This window comes from Parasteatoda tepidariorum, chromosome 7 (assembly GCF_982258835.1).
Source record: "Parasteatoda tepidariorum strain Cologne lab strain chromosome 7, Ptep-v5.0, whole genome shotgun sequence".
Lineage (NCBI taxonomy): Eukaryota > Metazoa > Arthropoda > Arachnida > Araneae > Theridiidae > Parasteatoda > Parasteatoda tepidariorum.
Window position 1 is genome coordinate 51,657,262 of NC_141761.1, and position 20,225 is coordinate 51,677,486.

A 20,225-nucleotide genomic window follows, 5' to 3' on the forward strand; every position below is an offset into this window, starting at 1 on the left:
TTTTTAAGTTAATCTTCTCTATATTCTGTATTTTCAAAAGAATCATGGCATAAATTTTGTATGAATTTGATTATTATATTTTGGAATTGATACTTTTGCAATGTGTTTTCTTTATTCCAAGCAGTTAAATCTATGCGAGACTGTGGATAACCTGCTAACGAATCAATCAATTTCCAGTCCATGAAATTTAATACTTTAAAATTATTCTCATCTATTCACAATACAATGTCTCAAGGAAACTTTTTAGACATAGAAAAGTATATGATAGCATAAGTTTTTTTTAAATATATATCTTGAGTTTAGTGCTCTGTAGGCTTTTTTCTGGTCTTCGTGTTCTACCAACCGTTGGCAGAAAGTTTTAGAAAAAGTCCAGTAGATACAGATATCCGTTGATGATCAATATTTGAATTAGTGTTGTGTAAATTTAATGTAACTTTGTGAGTAAATTTGAATAATATATTTATATGATGCTTAATTTTTTATTTTAGAAACCTGTATCCAATGGACTTCCTCCCACTCCAAAAGTTCATGTATGTATTTCTAAAATATGCAATTTTATTTACATTTTAATTGATCATTAGATAAGTTTTATGTAATTTTTATTTTACTCTCTTCTCACCTGATATATCAAAAATTAAATACAGTTCATATGATTGAATTTTGGTTTATGTATCTATACATATGCGAAACTATTTTTTTATTTCTAGTAATACAGTGTAACGTCCCATATCTGGACGTCCCTTTCCCGGAAGGGTCGATTTCCCGGACACTTTTTAACAATCAAAATAAACAAACATCTCTCCATCATCCCCTTTCCTCAAAAAAAAAAAAAAAGTCTTTTGACACATTTTCTCTTTTTGGCATCGAACCCATAAATCACCAGAAAGGGGAAGTAGGAAAAAGAATGTAAGAAAAAGAGGGAGATTTGTTTTCAAAAAACCGCAACTGAGTCCCCTCCCCCCCCCCTCCTTTCCCATGCAGGTCGCTAGTAAAAGAGGCATTTCCTTAAACCTTTTTATTGAAAGAAGAAATACTGTGGAAAAGGGTAAATGGGGCAAGCGTTAAGGTGGAGGGGGAGTCAAAATGGAAAATTTGAATAGGTCTAAAAGGATATACGTCCTTGAGAAACAAAACATTCGTTCTTCCCCATACCATGTAATATTTAGGAGGCGGGGGAAAAGGGGGGTAACATTCTCTCTTTAGCAGATTCTTCCAGTCATAGAAGAAAAAATAAAGAGAACCCGATCAGCGTGCCCCGCCTTTATGCTTGATTGATAGCCAATGATTGGAGAGAAAACAATAATTTGTTACTTCCCCACCCTCAACTTAAATGATCTCATCTTTACACTTATTTTCTTTCACAAATAAGGAGGAAATGAATTTTTCTTCTCCACCTACCCACTTTAATGAATGACGGGAATTTCCCTTTCTTGTTTGAATCATTCTAGTTAAAAATGGCGGATTATTATTTTCATATGTCAATTTTTTTTTTTCTATACTTTAAGCAATAATATTTTTTTTCCAAATATTTCATATTTTATTGATTAGATATTCTAATACTAAAACATTATTCCCCTTAAGAATAATGTTTATTTATTTTTTGCTTCTTAGATTAAGATCATTTTAAGCTTTGTTCCAGAATGACATGAATTTCCCCTTCCTGCTTGAATCGTTCTAGTTCAAAATGGCGGATTAATATTTTCACAACTGTTAAATTTTTTTCGTTTTCCATATTTTCAGCAATAATATTTTTTTTCTAATATTTTATATTTGATTTAGATATTCTAATGCTAAAACATTTTTCCCCTTAAAAAATAACGTTTATTTATCTTTTGCTTCTTAGATTCAGATCGTTTATTAAATCATTTTAAGCTTTGTTCACCTTGGGGGTCTATTATACGGAAAAATCTATTATACGGACTTCTGGAAGTCCCACGGATTCCGGATATGCGACTTTACACTGTAGCACTTCATATACATCTTTGCCCAGAGTAAAAACCACTCTGCACTAACATAGAGAAACAAATAATTGGTAAAAGAGTTAAACAAATACAGCAATAAAAATCAGCAAGACTTAAGACCTGCATATTTAATATTTTATAAATGTTACGAATTTTGATGAACATGTTCCCAAGATGTTCAATGTCCGTCAGATTATTACTATTGCATAGTTGAGGTAAAATTTAGTATGATACAAATAAATACACCAGATTACATTAAGTATACCTTTATTGCATGTTAAATGTCATCAAAGAAATCAATAAAATGCCTTAAAAAAATTTCTTCCTCTCTCAGGTAGTTTTAAATTGCTTATTTTCTCTATATAAACATTTAAATGTTTTTATTCTTATCTCAAAATAAGTGCAAAAAAAAGATTTATGAAGGTTTATTCAACTGAAAACCTCAGTTATTTAAATTATAAAACCATTATATCAGTTTTTATCCATTGTATATAAAATTTTCGTGAGTTGCGTTGTGATGTTGAAAAAAATATTACTATTTAGAGGGATGTATTGCGGTTTGAAAAATACTAATTTTAAAGAATTCATTTAAAAATAAATAAATTATTGCGTTGTTAATGTGCAGCAAATTATTATACCTGCCAGTATGGTTCCTTTCGATGCTTTTTTTAAAATGTTTTTATATTTTTTAATTAAATTAGTGCAAAATCAAATGTATAAAAAAATTTAAAAGTATTTCTAATAATAAATAAATAAGAAAAACCATTTGAAATCAAATATTATGCATGATAACAATTTAAAGAAGAATCTATTTTTCCAGATGGGTGCTTGTTTTTCTAAAGTTTTCAATGGTTGCCCATTACAAATACATTGTACCGTCAGTTGGATTCACCCAGAAACAAGAGGTAAAATTGTTCTTAACTACTTTTTTTTTACTTTAATGAATTTAATCTAAAATTTCTCATTAAATTAACAATTTTTTATCAAGAACGTTTATTATTTGTAAGAGTAATATACATTTGAAGAATATAAAAACATTACTCTCTCTACCTATCAGACAACATTGAATAGGTCTCCCATTTGATTTTGATACCCATTTAAATAGTTTAATAACTTTTTTCGACTGATTTAATTTTTTACTCTAAAATGAAGAGTTTCATTTATGCTTAATGTTCCCTTAATTCAATTGTAAAAGAAAAGTTTAACGAAAACCTGTGGAAGACTGAGCATAAATATATATATTTATTTTCAAAAGTAAATGCAAATTCTATATCCAAACATAAATGTCGAACTTTTTTTTTCTTTTTTTTTGTGTGATTAACAAACTATTTCCTACTATTAAGAGTTTTATAAAAAAATATCTTGTTTTTTAGTTAATTAACCAGATTAGCAGTCATGTTGGAGAAAATTTTATGTGTTAATATACCTTTTCTAAAAAAGTTTTATTATTATAATTATCTCTTTGCAAAATAGACTTTTGCAAATTAACCCTTCACAAAATTTTTATTGTAAAAATTGACCCTTCACTTTATCACATTATTTTATTTAAAAATGGATCCTTCACAACACTTATGAATTCTTATGAAAAATAGAATCAATCATGTTTTTAATTCATAATTTAAAAAATTTGTTTGTTTTTTTCTTCACAAAAATACTCATTCACAAAAAGTTTGAGAAGACTACTATTTTTTGTGATTTTTCCTAAAATCACAAAAATATATGAATAGGTTTTTCACAAAAAGGTGAACAACCCTTGTGGATATTAATCTTAATAATTTCAATATAATTCTCAAGAAAGAGGGCTAGCTTTATTTTACCAATTAGGCATTATACTCTGTTTCTGAAAATAAACTAAAAATGTTACCTCTTCCAAATGAGTGACTGCGGTCACATTTATGGGCAGCGAGAATCTCCTCCTTTTGGCACTTTTACACTGAATTATGAATAAAATTATATATTAATAGTGCAAAGTAATTGCACTGGTGCTTTTACGCCAAACACACTCTGTTTTCAATGTTGTATCAATTAAAAAGCTTTACACAATTAATAATATTCATGTAAATAAATACTAAAAAACACTACTTTTGAATCAAAGAAGTTGGTTGCAAGTTACTGTAATTCATAATAAACAACAACAAAAAATAAAGCTTTTTGATAAAAAAAAAATTTAATATAATTTTTATATATTAGAGTGGGTTTGACAATTATGTATTATACCACATTTATTTAAAAAATAAAATTATGTAATTTATTTGGAAGATCTTGTAGCTTAAGATTTCCAAAACATATCGAAAGGCTCAAAATTCTGGTCTGAGTAAAATCCCCAGTCTTCCTTGCAATTAAATGCACATATAATTAATAACAGAGCAAATGATATTAATAAAATGTAAACATTAATCTTTTCTATTAGCCGCAGCAATTATTTAATTATTTGAGTTTACTAATAATTTTCTTTTCTCTAGTAATTAAAGGATTTCCACTCTGAATTTGAATAAATTCCTCTACTTGAATAATCTTAAAAATTATCTATTTCTTTACTTTGTGTTTAGTAGAATATTTTTCAATTACCTGATAATTTTTTAGATTAGCCTTTTCTTTAAAACTGTTATAAATGCTTAATTTTCATTAAAATTTGAATGAGCTTTTTTTTTGTATGAAAGTTGACTTCAATACATTACACATGACTTTCTTTGATTAAATAGTTTTTCTTTAAATGCTTTGTACTTTCTAGATCAGCATATCCTTTTTGGCTGCGAGGAAGGGATTTACACTTTAAATCTGAATGAACTACATGATGCTACTGTTGATCAAGTAAGTTTAAAATTGATTTTTGAATTTTTTATACTTATATCGTTTTTTGTAAAAATAAAACTGACAAATTTCTTGTTCTGGAATTTTGTTTCTTTTAGCTATATCCAAGAAGAACAGTCTGGATGTTTGTGATACAGAATGTGTTAATGACCCTTTCAGGTTGCTATTTTAATTTTGACTTCAATTTTCTTTTTGTTATTGCTGTTTTTATATTGATTCCTATTTCCTTTTATTAATCTCTAGTTTGTGTATAATATAAATGAGAAAACTCTTCCAAACAAAAGTAATACTTTTTTCTAATTGAAAAAACTGAGAGTGCAAATTAAAGTATTTATATAAATTTTATTAACAATGGCAAACTCTATAATTTCTAATCCATTAAATTTTTTTGTACTCTCCTATCTTCAGAAATCTTATTTTAAAATCTGTCTATTTCTTTGTTTCACTTTTCATATTATTTGTGTGAAATGATTATGTCTCTCTGCTTTATCCGACTTTAGCTGACCTGACCTCATTTACTAACCAACTTGTTCTTGCTTATTCATTAATGTCAATGTATTTTAATAGTCCCCTCAAGCTTAAAAAAGACACTTCTAAGAAAATTGCTGTTTGTATTTTTCTTAATTGAATTATTCAAAAAGCTGAGAATATTGGTTATGATACATTTTTTTCCATATAAGAAAAGGCTGTGTTAAAATAATTAATTATTAAAAAAAAATGCTAAATAGGAATTTAAATATTTCTTTTTTTCTACTGTTTCTTGTTACTTGTGGTAACAAAATTATCTTCTCCCTTCACATAGTCGCATTTTTTCCCCCAGGAAAATCACCTCAGCTATACCAACATGATCTCCTACAAATTTATGCAAAGCAGTCAAACAAGTTTTCTCTGCCTATGAACCGAATTCCTGAAAAGTTTGTTCCAAGGTAAAAATAAATACTTTCATCTTCTTCTTTTTTTTTTTTTTTTGTGGTCATACTTGCATCCTTATTAATTTTTTATGACTATATTTTCTCATACTAAAATGGTTTTAAGGAACCCAATTAAAATATTTTAGTTAATTAACAAACACTTTAATTAAATTGTGAAAGCAGTCACAAAAACATATTTTCTTTTAATAATGATGCTTTTTTTTTCAATTCTGGTTCTTGATCCCCAAAATAAAGAACAACTATCTAAGATATGTGGCTCGTCTAATGTAATCAAAAGTAGTAAAAAGCTTAGACTATAAAGTTTTAGTTTTTCGAGAAATATTTGCGCAAATCAATTCAAATTTTGTGTATAATTATTAAATTCATTTGCACAAAAATGATTTTGAACAAATATATATTTATGTAAAGGCATGTGATTGGTTGTAAATTTAAATAATTTATCAAAGATATAACATGTAACAATTTTTGTTAAAAAAAATGTTACAGAAAATTTTGCACAATCTCCTATTTAAGATGCAACAAAAAATCATCCTGACCAGCATTAAAAGTAGCAATAATTAATTTGTTTAGCTTCCATTAGCAGTGAAAGCTTACAGCCAGTGCAAATGGATCATCTCTGTACAACGCAATACATGAATCCTCCACTAAATGAGGAATGAGAGCTATCCTCACACACGCACACACATATATTTAGGGAGCGAATTAATATAGTTTAAAAAATCATGTGTGCTTTTGACTATATAATTGTAAGTGTCAAAAACCAATATTTGAAATACTATAAAAAGTATGTTGTGTCTGAGCACAGATTAATAAGTATAAGTGGACTCTTTAAGTCATCTAGTCCCTCCCTTGTTTAAAACCTTCATTCACTTTAAAAACTTACAAATCGGAAATAACAGTCTACGTGTTTCAAATAGACGCCCATTTTCAAAACTTGCCAGTCGTAAAAAGTAGATGCAAAAGAGATTAGAAATATAAAACGTAAAGTTGAAATGAAAAATAGAAGAATGATGGTGAGAATCAAAACTAGGAAATTCACAGTAGCCAAGAGAGAGAAAAAAAAAGATGAAAAATAGAATAAGAAGAACTACAGTGGACGAAAGGAGGTTTCTTGTTCTATATTTCTTTCTCTCTCTCTCTCTCTCTCTCAGCTATTGTGATTTTTTCTAATTTTGTTTCTCTCCTTTACGTTTATATTTCAAATCACTTTTGTATCTGCTCATTCACTACTAGCAAGTTTTGAAAATGGCGCTTGAAGCATGTCAATATGTCATCTGAAACATCTTTCCATTTTGTATGTTTTTGAAGCAAATGAAGTTTTTAAACAGGTAATATCTTTTCCCTTCAGTTTCTAGGGATTATTTATTTAACATCCAGTCTTTTCTTGACATATAGAAATTTAACCATTTTCTCAAAAGTATGTAGAAAGCAATGTTTTTTCTTCACCATTTCACTAGTGTGCTTTTAATGTTTGAATTAGTGTTTATCTTACTTATTTTTTTATTTTCAGGAAAATTTATTCTATTTTCTTATATACTTATGGATGTGTTTTTATCTACCATCATTTTAAACTTCTCTAGGATTTAACTTGTATTGTTCTTATCAATTTTTAACTGATTGTTTTGATTCTTAACTTGTTCTGCTTTTTAACTTTTATACCAAATTTTAACTTCTAATATTTTATTACTGTTTTACATGCTTCTGTAAAGTTTTAACATTTATTGGTTTTTGGGTGATTTTGTTTTTTAACCCTCTTACTACTTTACTATTTTAATTGGTTTACACTTGTTTAATAGAATTGTATTATTCATTATTTTAGATGTTTTATGTGTGTATCTACTCTCGTATGCCTTCTGTATGCCTTTGTATCTCGTCGAGATACAAATAAACTCATATACTTATGAATGGTGTGAAAAGATATATCTATGTTTAAACTAATGTTAACTTTAAATTTTCTTATCTCAGGAAATTTTCTGCTACTTCTAAAGTGCCTGATACAAAAGGATGTAAGCGTTGTTCTGTGGGAAGGAATCCATATAATGGCTACAAATATTTGTGTGGGGCCCTGCGAAATGGCCTTTTTCTTATGCAGTGGTATAATCCTCTGAAAAAATTTATGCTTTTAAAGGTACATTTCATGCAGAAATCGTTACTTTCATTATGTTTTCTTTTAACTTATAAGTTTATGCATAAAATCTCCTCTTTCAGCAAGTGGAATGCTATATTCCTGCCAATTTAGAAGTATTTGAAATGATCATCACTCCTGATTTAGAGTATCCAATGATATGTACCGGTGTTAAAAAAGGGTAAGATTTGTTTGGTACAGAGTGAACTTCTTATATCTTTTATCTGCACATTATCATTTTTGTAAAAACATAGCTTTTAAATTTTGAAAAAAAAAATTTTAAATTTAGTTATTCACTAACCAAAGTGATTTGATATATCTTATTTTATTTTAGAAATTAATATTTCAAAGATAGATGCAAACGAGACTTTTTGACTAAATATTTATTTTTTAAGATAATTTTATTTTAACAAAAAATTTTAGTTTTTAAAATTTTTGGACGAAAAAAATATTATTCTTTAGAGAAACAAATTATTCTTCTGCATTTATCAAGCCAAAGCATGTTTTTTCTTACTCTAAAATTTTTTATTTGTAAATCGTATTGCTTTATTTCATTGTCAAGGTAACTTTAACTTTTTCCACATTTTTTATTAAAAAAAAAAAATTAAATATGCTAATTTTTATTTTACTATAGTTTTTAGAATGTTAAATGATTATTTCCTTGCGCTGTCTTAACACGAAACTTATTTTGGTTTTTAGATATTTTATGAAACTTTTATTTGCATGAAGTCAGAGTTGTGAAGAAACAATAAATATTTAATCAGCTTTATTCTGTGCACTATGAAATAAGATATTTTCTTTTGAAATTAGCCAAAGTACTTTTAGGTCACTTTTAAAATGTTAATGCCATGTATCAGAAGATTAGTGTTTTAAAATATTGTGTAAGGACCAGAATCCTAGCGATATTGTTTAAAATTTATTTTTGTGACTAAAAATAAATTTGAGCCACATAATAAATAAGGCAATTACATAGCTATTTATTAAAAACAATACATATCTGTACATTGGAGGTAAAAGACACCATGTCACAGAAATGTAATTTTTGAGAAGAGCAGAGCTTAGATTTTTTTCAAATTTACTTAAAGATTATTCAGCTAATCTTGGTGGTTTGATTAACTTTGCCATTCATTATGACCGGTCCTATACCACAAGATAGCCTAAAATCTACTACACAGACATGGTATTAACTCAATTTTAAAAAAAGAACATGGTGTCTTGAACCCTCATCATACAGATATATTAAGTCCCTTTTTTTTCACACTGTACATTGGTAGAAATCACTATTCTTTACACTAAACATGCTTTTTTTTAAAAACTTTGTTAGAGAGAAATTTAAAATTACTTAGTTTTGACCAAATATGCAATGCTTAATAAAAGTATTTTTTTAAATAAATTTTGAATGCTTAAATTCTAAAGTTATTGCAACCAATACATTCTTATTTGCCTTTTCCTTTTAGCATTTTTATTCTTATAAAAACTTATTCTTAAGTCATATTTTATTGCATTTATGTGAAAGTTAATTTTACAACAAATTTCATAATTTTCTAGATATAGGATCTATAATTATTTAAATATATTAATATGATAAAACAAATACTACTACTAAAATAACATAAAGCTCTTAATCGTTATATATACACTGTATTGTTCTTCACTTTGAATTGTGTATAAAAAGTGATTTTCTTGTCACTTTAAATGCATTAATTATAAATATGGCAAAATAAAAAGCAAAGAAATGTAAATATTACAAAACTCAACTTTTAAAATAATGGAGTTACCCTATTTTAAATTAATAATCAAATGTTGTTATATTTTTAATCATGAATGTATCAATATCATTTTTTTTTTTAATTTAAGAAATTGATTGAAAAGTGTGTTACGAGATTAAAAAATGTATTGAAATTAAATTTCTTTTTAATAAATTTTTAATTTTAAAAAAAATTTTTGAATGTAAATTAAAGACCATATTACGTCAAGTATATTTTTTATTACATTTGATATTTATTCTATGGTTTGAAGAAGGGATTGAATCAGCTTTTTATTTTATTTTTCAAGTGGTAAAACGAAGCAAAATTCTTCACATTTTTTTGCATTATTAACTTATTTTTTATTCTTAACTTTATTAATGATATGTTCTTTCTAAATCATCGCTACTTGTACAAAATGAATTTTTATTTTTTTCTTTCAAAAACTGCTGATGTAATTTTAAAAAGTTTTTTTATAGTCCTAAAATTTATTGAGCAGCTTTCATAAAATTGTTTAACATTTATTATTCATTTATATTTTAATTTAGATATGACAGGAATCATTTGGAACTTGAAATGATCAACTTGAATTCATCTGAAAATTGGTTAAATGATGACTGGGAAGGTACAGATACTATTGTGCCACGACATGAAACAATGAAGATAATAAATGTTACGCAATTAGAAAAAGATGCCATTTTAGTCTGTTATGATAGTAAGTATAGTTTTATTATAGTAAATTTTTATTTTTCCTAAGTTGCTAATCTGTGTAAAAGTATGAAGTTCAATTTTTTTAATTAGTATTTTGCTTTATTTTTACTAAATGATAGCTATTGTTAACCTCTTCCTTCTCGCTCCCGTCAAAATGATAGGGTGAGCTTCGCCTCCTATTTCTCATATGTATTTATTTTCGGTCTAGAGCTTTCAAATATAATACACCAAAAAGGTTTGAATATATCCATCTCTTGCGTCTGAATTTTTTTTATTCCTTATATTACACACTAGATAGGTACTTCAGACTATTTTTAATGTTACTGGAGATAGTTTATTTTAAACTAGATGTCAGCACTATCCAAATATATGTATTTGTGGTGTATGTATTCCGTGCTCTTAGCTCAGCTACTTATGCTCATTGTGAATACATGTGGTTTGTTTACTATGAGAAAATATTTTTTAATATTTTATGAAGTCAAAGCTATATGAACCAATGGAGTAAATATTGAATTTTAAATTTCAAGCTAAAAAATTCCCAAAAATGAATACATATATTGTACATATATATATAATCTTCTTAAATAAAAAAAAGGCAATTTTAAATTATTTTTTTTTTAAATATTAAGATTGTTAAAGGGTTTATAAAACGTCACAATTAGAAAACAAGGTCAGAAATGATTTCATTAGTATTTTTTCTCAATAAGACTGTTATTTGAGTGAAAATTCACATCAAGAAAAGTAGATCAGAAATGAACTCACTAGTTTTTTTACTCGATAAGGCTGTTATTTATTAAAACCGCCACATCTAGGAAGTAAGGTCAAAAAGAACTTACCGGTATTATTAAATGAGGCTATTATTAATAAAACTGTCACATTTGGGAAATTAGATTTGAAATGATTTCTCTAAAGATGAAAGTAACAGCCAAAATGTGTAATTTTATTCATTTAAAAATATAATATTTGGTATCCAAACTGTTCCTTTGGCCAATTTAAAAGCAGTTATCAATAATGCATGCAAAAAGGTGTAAAAATTATCATAAAGAGTTACTGTTTCATCAGTGTTTTTTTTTTTTTTTTTCATCAGTAACAATTGACAAAACATATTCTGTTATACAAGATGTTGATGCTTATTATTTTGGTTTAGTTTTATAGAACACAATAACGTGAACCTGTCCTTTAAACTAGAGATTTTCCTATTCTCAGCTAGAGATAATACAAACTGTTATTTTTTACAAACTTTGTTCTTTATACTTCTTTTTGGTCATTTTACAGTATTAAATTTAATGAGTGAATTTTGAAATGTTTGTATTTTCTTTATTATGAAAATATAATTAAAATAATCGAATTATTATGCATTTTCTTACCTTTCTTTCAGCTTCATTATTTCAAAATTAATTGAGTCAATAATTTTGTTTCAATTTTTCTATCAAGTTTATTCTGTATGATTCATTACGAATCAAATACTGTATGCAAAATAACCCTGTAATTAAATGTTTTAAATGATATAAGTTTTTAACATATATTCAGATTTTACTTTTGAAATATACTTTTTACATACATACATAGAAACATACATAATGTTATGCTTTTGTATTATTATTATAATTGTGTTTTCTTGGCTATAATTTAATTTTTATGTTGTAGGACTTTTTATGCTTTCATTAAAAAAAACTTATTTCTTTTTTAGATCTAGTCAGAGTCGTAAATCTGCAAGGAAAGCTAAAATCAAGCCGTCGGCAGCCTGCAGAACTTGTGTTTGATTATAAGATTGAATCAATTGGTATGCTTTTTCTTATAATCATAGTACATGTGCAAATTAAATTACTAATTTTGTATTACATGCATTTACGTATCGATTTACTTGTTTGCTACAAAAAAGTTTAACACAAAAAGATCTAATTTTTTACCTGATTACGACGGACATGAGAATCTTATGAACTTCAGTATGCCTATCTATTATACATGAGCTCACAAAATGTCATATTTTATGCATTCACTCTGAAGTTCAGCTAACTATTCCTTAATATAATTTGTAATTTCCCAATATTTCAATAATGCTAATTAAAGTATGTGAAGTATTCTAAACAAACCATTGTAGCAGCATTATGAGATATATTAACTTTTTTCCAAAAAAATATTCTAGTTGATCAAAAGAAAAAGGAATGTTTAAAAAAAATTAATTTGTCTTTTCTAATTTGAGAGAAAGAGAGGAGGGTTTAAGAAAAAATTGTTTCTGCTACTTCCATGTACAATATTTTAAAATATTCTTTTTTCTCATTTCTTTAGTTTGTTTGACCGACAGTGTTTTAGCATTTCATAAGCATGGTATGCAGGGAAGAAACTTTAAAAATAATGAAATAGTTCAAGAAATTACTGATCACTCAAGAATTTTTAAGATGCTTGGATCAGATGGGTAATTATCTGAATTTATCTATTAATCAAAATATTGTTTAAACTATTATCAAAATTGCAGAGAAAAATATTCCACTTAATATGCTATTTATCCATAATATTAATATATCCATAATATATAGGCATGCATGCAAAAACTGTCTCAATACTAACAAAAATACCTTTTAGTGGTTTGATGATTAAGTAGAAAAATATGGAATCATTATAGAAATATAATAATGCATATAATAACAAACCATTGTTGAAAATAAAAAATAAAAATTTCTAAGGACTTTGCTATTAACAGTTAGCTTTGTAGTTAATTTTTCAATCAACCTATATATGCCACCATTGTACTATGTGCTAGTACATTGGCTTGAAATTTAACTTTGAAAAAATAAACATTCGATTTTTATTTTGCCTCCATTTTAATAAAACAGTTTTCAGTAGTGAAGAATAATAAAATCTGTTACGTTAGATACAATGATTCTATAGTATCTCTTAACATTAAATTAAAGACTAATAATAGCTTATATTACAAAGAAAATTGACAATAAATGACTAGTATGCATAGTTAAAATGTATTAATATAAACTTAATTGGAAAAGCCAATGAATTAATAAAACTAATTCTGACAACATAATGTTATTCACAATTTTATTCAAATGTAACAGAAGACTGGCCTAAAGTAAGTTTAAGTTCTTTAAAAAATTATTTATTTTTGAATTTCTAAAACAACAATGCTAATCAATATTTTAGTGAACTTTTTTAAACTAGCCATAAATATTTTTGTCTTTCAGAATTGTTGTTCTTGAAAGCAGACCTACAAATGAACCAAAAAGTCCATCAAATCTATATATTTTAGCTGGTCATGAAAATAGTTATTGAAAGCATGTGGCAATCATCCTATTCACCATTTTGTTTTGTGTGTCAAATTGCAATATCTGTTGATCGTTGATGCTGTTTTAAGCATTTAAAACTGGTTATGTAATTAAATATCACTTTGTTGCCAATCATCTCTTAAAGTCATGTACACAGTGTAGAAACTTTGTAGAAATGTACAGTATTTTATATTGATTCGTAGAAAGTAAAATTGTATTATAATGTGAATTTGTAAATTATTTTTGATTCATGTATGTGTGTGATTTTAGAATACCTAATTTGAATGAATAGATTTTTATTGATTGTTAGAGTTGCAAATATCTAGTGGAATGTTTTTCTTTTATGTTTTAATTATTTTTATTTATAATTTTGTTTGACTAATTAGAATTTTATTTTTATTGCAATAAAAATATATTGGTATGATATTTGCATCACGCACATTAAAAATTTTACAACTGCAATAATTTTTCTTTTATTGAATTTATTATTGTATTTAAATAAGTTAAATTCCTTTTAGATTAATTCAATATATAGTGCATGTTGTAGATTATGTGTCATAAATTAAAATCTGATTATTTTGTAGTTATAAAAATCAATGAATGGTCTCATAAAGTAAAAGAAACGAAATTCAAATGAATAGAAATTAGCTGCAATAAATTTGTTCAATTGCTGGAATTAATCAACAAATGCTTTCACTATTGCACTAAGCAGTGTTTTAAAGTTAAACTGTATCATGATTGTCATTGTTGGCATTTTACTTTCCATCTCTAAAGCATTTAAATGATACAAAACATAATTTTTTCAAACCGCTTATTTACCAATCATTTTCATTGATCAAATTCGAAGCTAAACTTTATGTTCACATACTACCTAGTTTCACTGTAACACTCCTAAAATTGATTGCAATAAATACCTTGCACTTCATCTGCTTGAAAGAAATATTCTACACGAGGATGGTAATTCAATTATGGGACCATTCACCAAGCATTTTGAAATCACCTTTTATTTTATAGTTATAAGGATTATCATCATTACATTTATTAATATAACTTATAAAATTAATAGTTATATAAATAAGTTTTAAAATTAATAATGATATAACTTTCAAAACATTATAAAAATGGTTTATTTTAAGAAAATAATTTTCTACTTGTTTCATTATTAAAGAGAGCATAGTAAACCATGACATACATATTCTTGTAATATTTTCTAAAAATTTTAATGAAGTTGTAGAGAATGCACAACAGAGAATATAACCGTGCCAGACACTTTGAAAATTTATGATGATTAATTGTGTAATGTTGCTTTGCTAACTTTTTTTTTAATTTCAGATATTTACAGTATCTGTAGTTTAGAATTTTAACTCATTTTTTTAATATTTTTTCTGAAGCAAAATATTCTCTATAACTCTCTACAGAGTTTGAATGAAACTTTAAGAAAAAATTAATAAATACATGGAAAAAACTTTAATTTCTATGTCAAATTAAAAATGTTCTTGTTGATCATTAATAATATTAATCATTTGTTTTCTTGGTGATAATTAATAATATCATTGTAAACAAATGTAAGATTAAAAAGATTGAATGGTTTAACAGTAAGTAAAATAGATTTTAAAGAAGATCATGTTTAGTTTTAATCTTTAATGGTAGAAAGATTTCAGATTTTATTAACGAACCTTATAAAAACATACACGAAATATAAATACGTCTTCAAACCATATTGTGGGAAATAATTGTTGTTTTTCTATATCATGTTGCACAAGTAAAAAAAAAATTATTTCTTTCAATCTCATTTATCTTTAAATGTTCTTTTCTTTTTGTACTTATGTCAAATAAAACTTTCTGTGCAATAACACCCTTAGGGTTTTTTTTTTGTAGCGTACAAAAAAAAATCTTTTGATTTTTATTTTATTTTTTGTAAAATTATTTCATATTGTAACTAAACACAAGTAATTTGTTTAAAACTTTCCATTTTTTATATTTTGTTATAATTTTTCTATATAAAGTACAGTAGACTCTTTTTGGATTAAAAATTTATTCTTCAAAATAATGGTTTATTCAAACTCGTGTTGATTCCCTTAGAATTTTGTATTGATACTAATGTTGAAATTTTATCAAAAATTCAAGCATTTGCCTATTTTTTGATAAATTCGATGCAGCAAAAACCCAATATTTCTTTCCATCCATTGTTAAGAGACATTTTTCCAATTTTGTAGAAAAAATCAGTAACTTGAAGATTGGAAAATGATGAAATCAGATGAGAGTTTAGGTGGCGTTCTTAGTTTTGAATAGTGAACTATTTTACCAATAATGAATTATTTTGTGACCAATTCATTATTGTTAGTAATTATTTATTGCATCCCTTTTCAGATTTTCCAAATATATTTCTAAATTAGGCATTTTATTGCAGTTACTATGTGACATGATTATTGTGGTAAAAAAAAATACAAATGTAATATTTTTAAGAGATGACGTTTGAGTATTGATTTGAAATTCTTAACCAACAACAGTAAGATATTTATACAAATGGTATTTAAAAAAATCTCAAACTTCTGTGTATAAAAATTCTCTATTTTCTGCAATGTTAATAATTTAAAATTGAGCCAACTAAAACTAACTCTTATTATGAAATATTTCAAGTGCATCCATGTAGAGATTATTCACATAAATGTGAATGTAAATTGTGTGTTTTATAAAGTTTCAATTTATAATAAAATTTATTATAATTTATAGAAATTGTAGGTGATCATTAAAAATTTTAAAAAATTAAAGAAAGCTTATTTTTTGTTAAATATTGTATTGAAATTGATTTTACATTGCAATATTTATTGTTTTTTTTTATTCACCCTTGAGTGAGAATTAAATAGAGTCTACTGTATTATGTAATTTTTTACTTTTTTTTTTTGTTAAACGAATGTTTTTTCTCTTGAGTTCTAAAAATGTGCCTGAAATTATTTCCCATAAGAAATAATTGTTAAATTTATTTATTAAAAAAGAAGTGTTAAAATTTAACTTTGATTTTTATCCTTAAATTTAAATGAAATAGTCTATATAATAAAACCAGTTCGCATTTACCTTGGTATGTAAACCTTTTTTCAATCCTTATAATTCTTAGATACTTGTACATTTGTAAAAAGAAAATTTATCCGGTGTTACGCTGGTATCGCATAAAGAGATAATGTGATTGTTAAAAGTATTTTTGAGAAGAATGTTGATTAAATTTTCAATAATATTAAAATACGATTGTTATTAATAAAATATATTTTGATCAAGTTACGAAGTTGCCCTTCTATCAAAAACTTTTATTTAAAACTATGTCTTTGATTAATTTTGATTAAAAATGTGTTTTGATAGAAAGTTTTTAATTAAAATTTATTTCATTAAAACAAGCTAATTTTTATTTATTTGTATTATGTTAAAGTTTACAATTTTCATCAAATTTCTGTATTTTGTTGAAAACTATTGTCAGAAACTAAAATGTCCGTCATTACCGTGCAATGATATTTTTATGCTAACTGGAGTTGCTATTTTTATTAAATTTTTTTTACCTAAAAAAAATTCAAAGTACTATTCAGATTGAACCTACGCAGTCGATGTGTAGCAATACAAAAATATAACTTTGTGTAACAATACAGAAATATAACTTAGCTTTTTTTTTTTCACTTACTATAATATCAAAGTGTATTAATTTCTTAATTAAATGTTTGATGTTTGTCAATGTAGCTTTTTGTGTACTGTGTATTTTTAAATAATTTTTGTGATTCTTAGTTCCATATATATATATTCTACTATAAATTATCATTTTTTAAATAATTAGTGTTCTTAAATTGAAATAATGAGTTTCAAAACCGCACAAGTCCTCCATTGATTTTTTTTTTCTTTTATGAAATAATTCTTATTTTTGAAATTTTATTATAATTTTTTTGTGGCAAATTAGCTCATGTGTATGTGTTAGTGGTAAAAATCTCTTGATTAACTCATCAAAATATTTCTAAAATTGGAATTTTTTTGACTGATTTACAATTGAATTCTTTCTTGCACTGTTTTTTTAGCAATTTAGCTCAAGGTTATGTTATAGAATCCAATTGTTAATTCACAGAACTATATTTAAATCTATATCATTTATAGATCGAAATTCTTTTCGAATTTAATATTTAACAAATTTGCCCAATTATGTTGTAGTATCAAAAAATGATTTGTTACTTTGCAAGTCTAATAATCTGAATTGTAATCTGAATCTTAATAATTCAATGGAAAAAAGTTAAAAATGTTTTTCAATCTTGAATATGTTTATTTTAACAATATTAAATTTTACAAGCTAAAATTAATTCATTTACTAAGTCATTTTAAAATCTAATAGTTGATTAATGCATCAATTTATAATTATTTAGGTCATACAGAAATTATTGACACAAATACTGTCACCGCACAGAATACGATTTTTTAAGTTAAAATATATAGTACATCTGTTACATATAAACGCTAGCCTCCTCAATGTACTTCTTCCATTTGGTTCTGTTGTCCAACATAAATTTGGAGAGCCCTTTTTTGAGGCTATTCGTTTGTTTTCTACGGACGATTGCTTGCAATTCTGCTGAAGATTAGCATCTGATTGTGTCCTTCATCTTGTTCTGTAAGTTGTAATTCCAAAGGGCCAACTTTGGCAATTATTGAGGTTGTGGTAACACAGGAAGAACACTGCAATAATATCTTGTGGTATCAATTGTGTCACAATTTCTGGCAATGCTCCTTATGCACGCCCTTTTTTTCCCCTTGCATCTTGTTGAAAGTTATGCACCTTTTCTTCATGATCTAACCCAGCACTAGCACTGTTTGCAATGCTGTTGATTCTCTCTTACTGGCGCTTTGTCCTCAAGCTCCACTCTACTGCTGATATTGGCCAATCTGTGGTAAACAATGTACTTTGCTTCTGCTGGCTACTATCATGCAATGATGGATTTCACTCCCCGGTATTGTCTCCTCCTATTGATCTGAGGATAGACACCTTCCATCATTGGTGCCCAGTCTATCAATAACTTCCATCATTGGTGCCCAGTCTATCAATAACTTCCATCATTGGTGCCCAGTCTATCAATGACTGTGACAAAAGAAATGAGCCTGCTTTTTTCTGTTCTCATACTTCAAGTGCTACCTATGCATTCCACTTATCTTATTGGGTTTTCCTATTGCTACGAGTATTGCTTATTTGTGTACTTCTACAGGATCTAAATAATATTTTCTTGATTATATAATTGTACAGGCTTAGGAGTCGTACAAACCTAATTCTCAAGTTATACTTTCCTGAATACCAGAGGTTGAATTCAGGGCGACTTAAAATAGTTTTAAAAACCATAAAATTCTTCTAGGTTTTTTTTCTCTTTTGTTAGATTAAGACTTTTTTTTTTTTTTTCATACGAAAAAATTTTGCTCAATTTTTTTTAAAATTAGTGTTTTGATATTTATAAAATAAGTTTTTAATGACTTAAGATAATAATAATTTACATACAGCTTGGACTTGTTTGCTGTTTTGTAATTCACGATGTCAAATATCAAGTGTTTCAAAAGTGACTGAAAATTTGAAAAATCAATAAATCTTAAAAGAATGGAAATAGATAAAAATGTACAGTTTTCTGCATTCTGCTTAGGAAGCTAGGTTTCTTATTGTTACAAAATTTCAAAGTAAGTTGATTAGTTATTCAAAAAATAGCGATACTACCAGGAAAAACTATAAAATAATGTTTTCTACCGCATGCCAGATCATTTCGATTGTAATATGTGCACAAATGTCTTAATAAATGTCCTTTGTTCTGAGACTGTGCTATATTGTAGATGCTGCAAATAGTTGTTGGTTTTTCTGAAAACATTTTTCTTTCTTAGTCAGCAGCACCATTGGATTAAAAAGTTTGTAAATTTTGAAACTTGATGAGCATAAATTTTCATTTTATGTTTTATTAAATAGAATGCAACTAACTATGTATTTCTATCTTATTTTGCTTATCTTTAATTGATTTTTCAAATTATTTCTGGGACATTTGGTATTATATTTCATATTATAGCAGTATTTATTGTGCTTTCTTAGAATAATTTAGCATTATTTCTTTCTTTTCTTTTTTTTAATTTCAGAATACTATATTGTGGAATCAATTTTTTTCTTGCACAGTTTAATAGTTACTAAATAGTAATTTATATGTTAATAGTTTTAAGAATTTATCGTTCCTATTGTGCTTTGAATAGCTTTACAAAGCTTCTGCGGTTTTGATGAGGATATTTAACATGAAGAAAAAGAATTCTTTTGAATGCCTGAAGCAGTATTATGTTATGATGGTGAAATGTTGTGTAATCTTCAGTGAAAGCCCTTCTATTTTGTGATGTATGTCCTTTTATGGAATTGAACTTTGTGTTGTGCCAATTACTTTATATTTTTCTTTGTAAAATCTTTTAAAGGAAAAAAAAAGAATAGCATTCAGGAAAATAGCAAATATTGCGTTGTATTATATACACCCATAAAAATTATTTTGTAGAAATGAATTAAAAAAAAAATAAAAAATTTCCATTTAACTGTGAATTTTTTGTGCTATACATGAAAAAATACTTGACAAATCACCATCTGCTCACAAAATATAGTACCAAAAAATGAACTTTTCATGCTGTTAATTTGCTCAACT

The 20,225-nt window shown here is 26.1% G+C and overlaps 1 protein-coding gene across 1 annotated transcript in view; it reads left to right on the plus strand.

Annotated features, from left to right (window-relative positions):
* Window positions 1-14,471, plus strand: part of LOC107450624 (mitogen-activated protein kinase kinase kinase kinase 5) — a 38,042-nt gene extending 23,571 nt beyond the window's left edge. Inside the window, exons 18-28 of the mRNA XM_043039436.3 lie at window positions 489-530; window positions 2,782-2,866; window positions 4,693-4,772; window positions 4,871-4,931; window positions 5,593-5,698; window positions 7,670-7,832; window positions 7,913-8,010; window positions 10,123-10,289; window positions 11,976-12,068; window positions 12,575-12,701; window positions 13,480-14,471. Of these exons, the coding sequence (XP_042895370.2) occupies window positions 489-530; window positions 2,782-2,866; window positions 4,693-4,772; window positions 4,871-4,931; window positions 5,593-5,698; window positions 7,670-7,832; window positions 7,913-8,010; window positions 10,123-10,289; window positions 11,976-12,068; window positions 12,575-12,701; window positions 13,480-13,567 (1,110 nt within the window). The 3' untranslated portion in view covers window positions 13,568-14,471. The remainder of the gene's footprint in view (window positions 1-488; window positions 531-2,781; window positions 2,867-4,692; window positions 4,773-4,870; window positions 4,932-5,592; window positions 5,699-7,669; window positions 7,833-7,912; window positions 8,011-10,122; window positions 10,290-11,975; window positions 12,069-12,574; window positions 12,702-13,479) is intronic.
* Window positions 14,472-20,225: the final 5,754 nt, after the last annotated feature.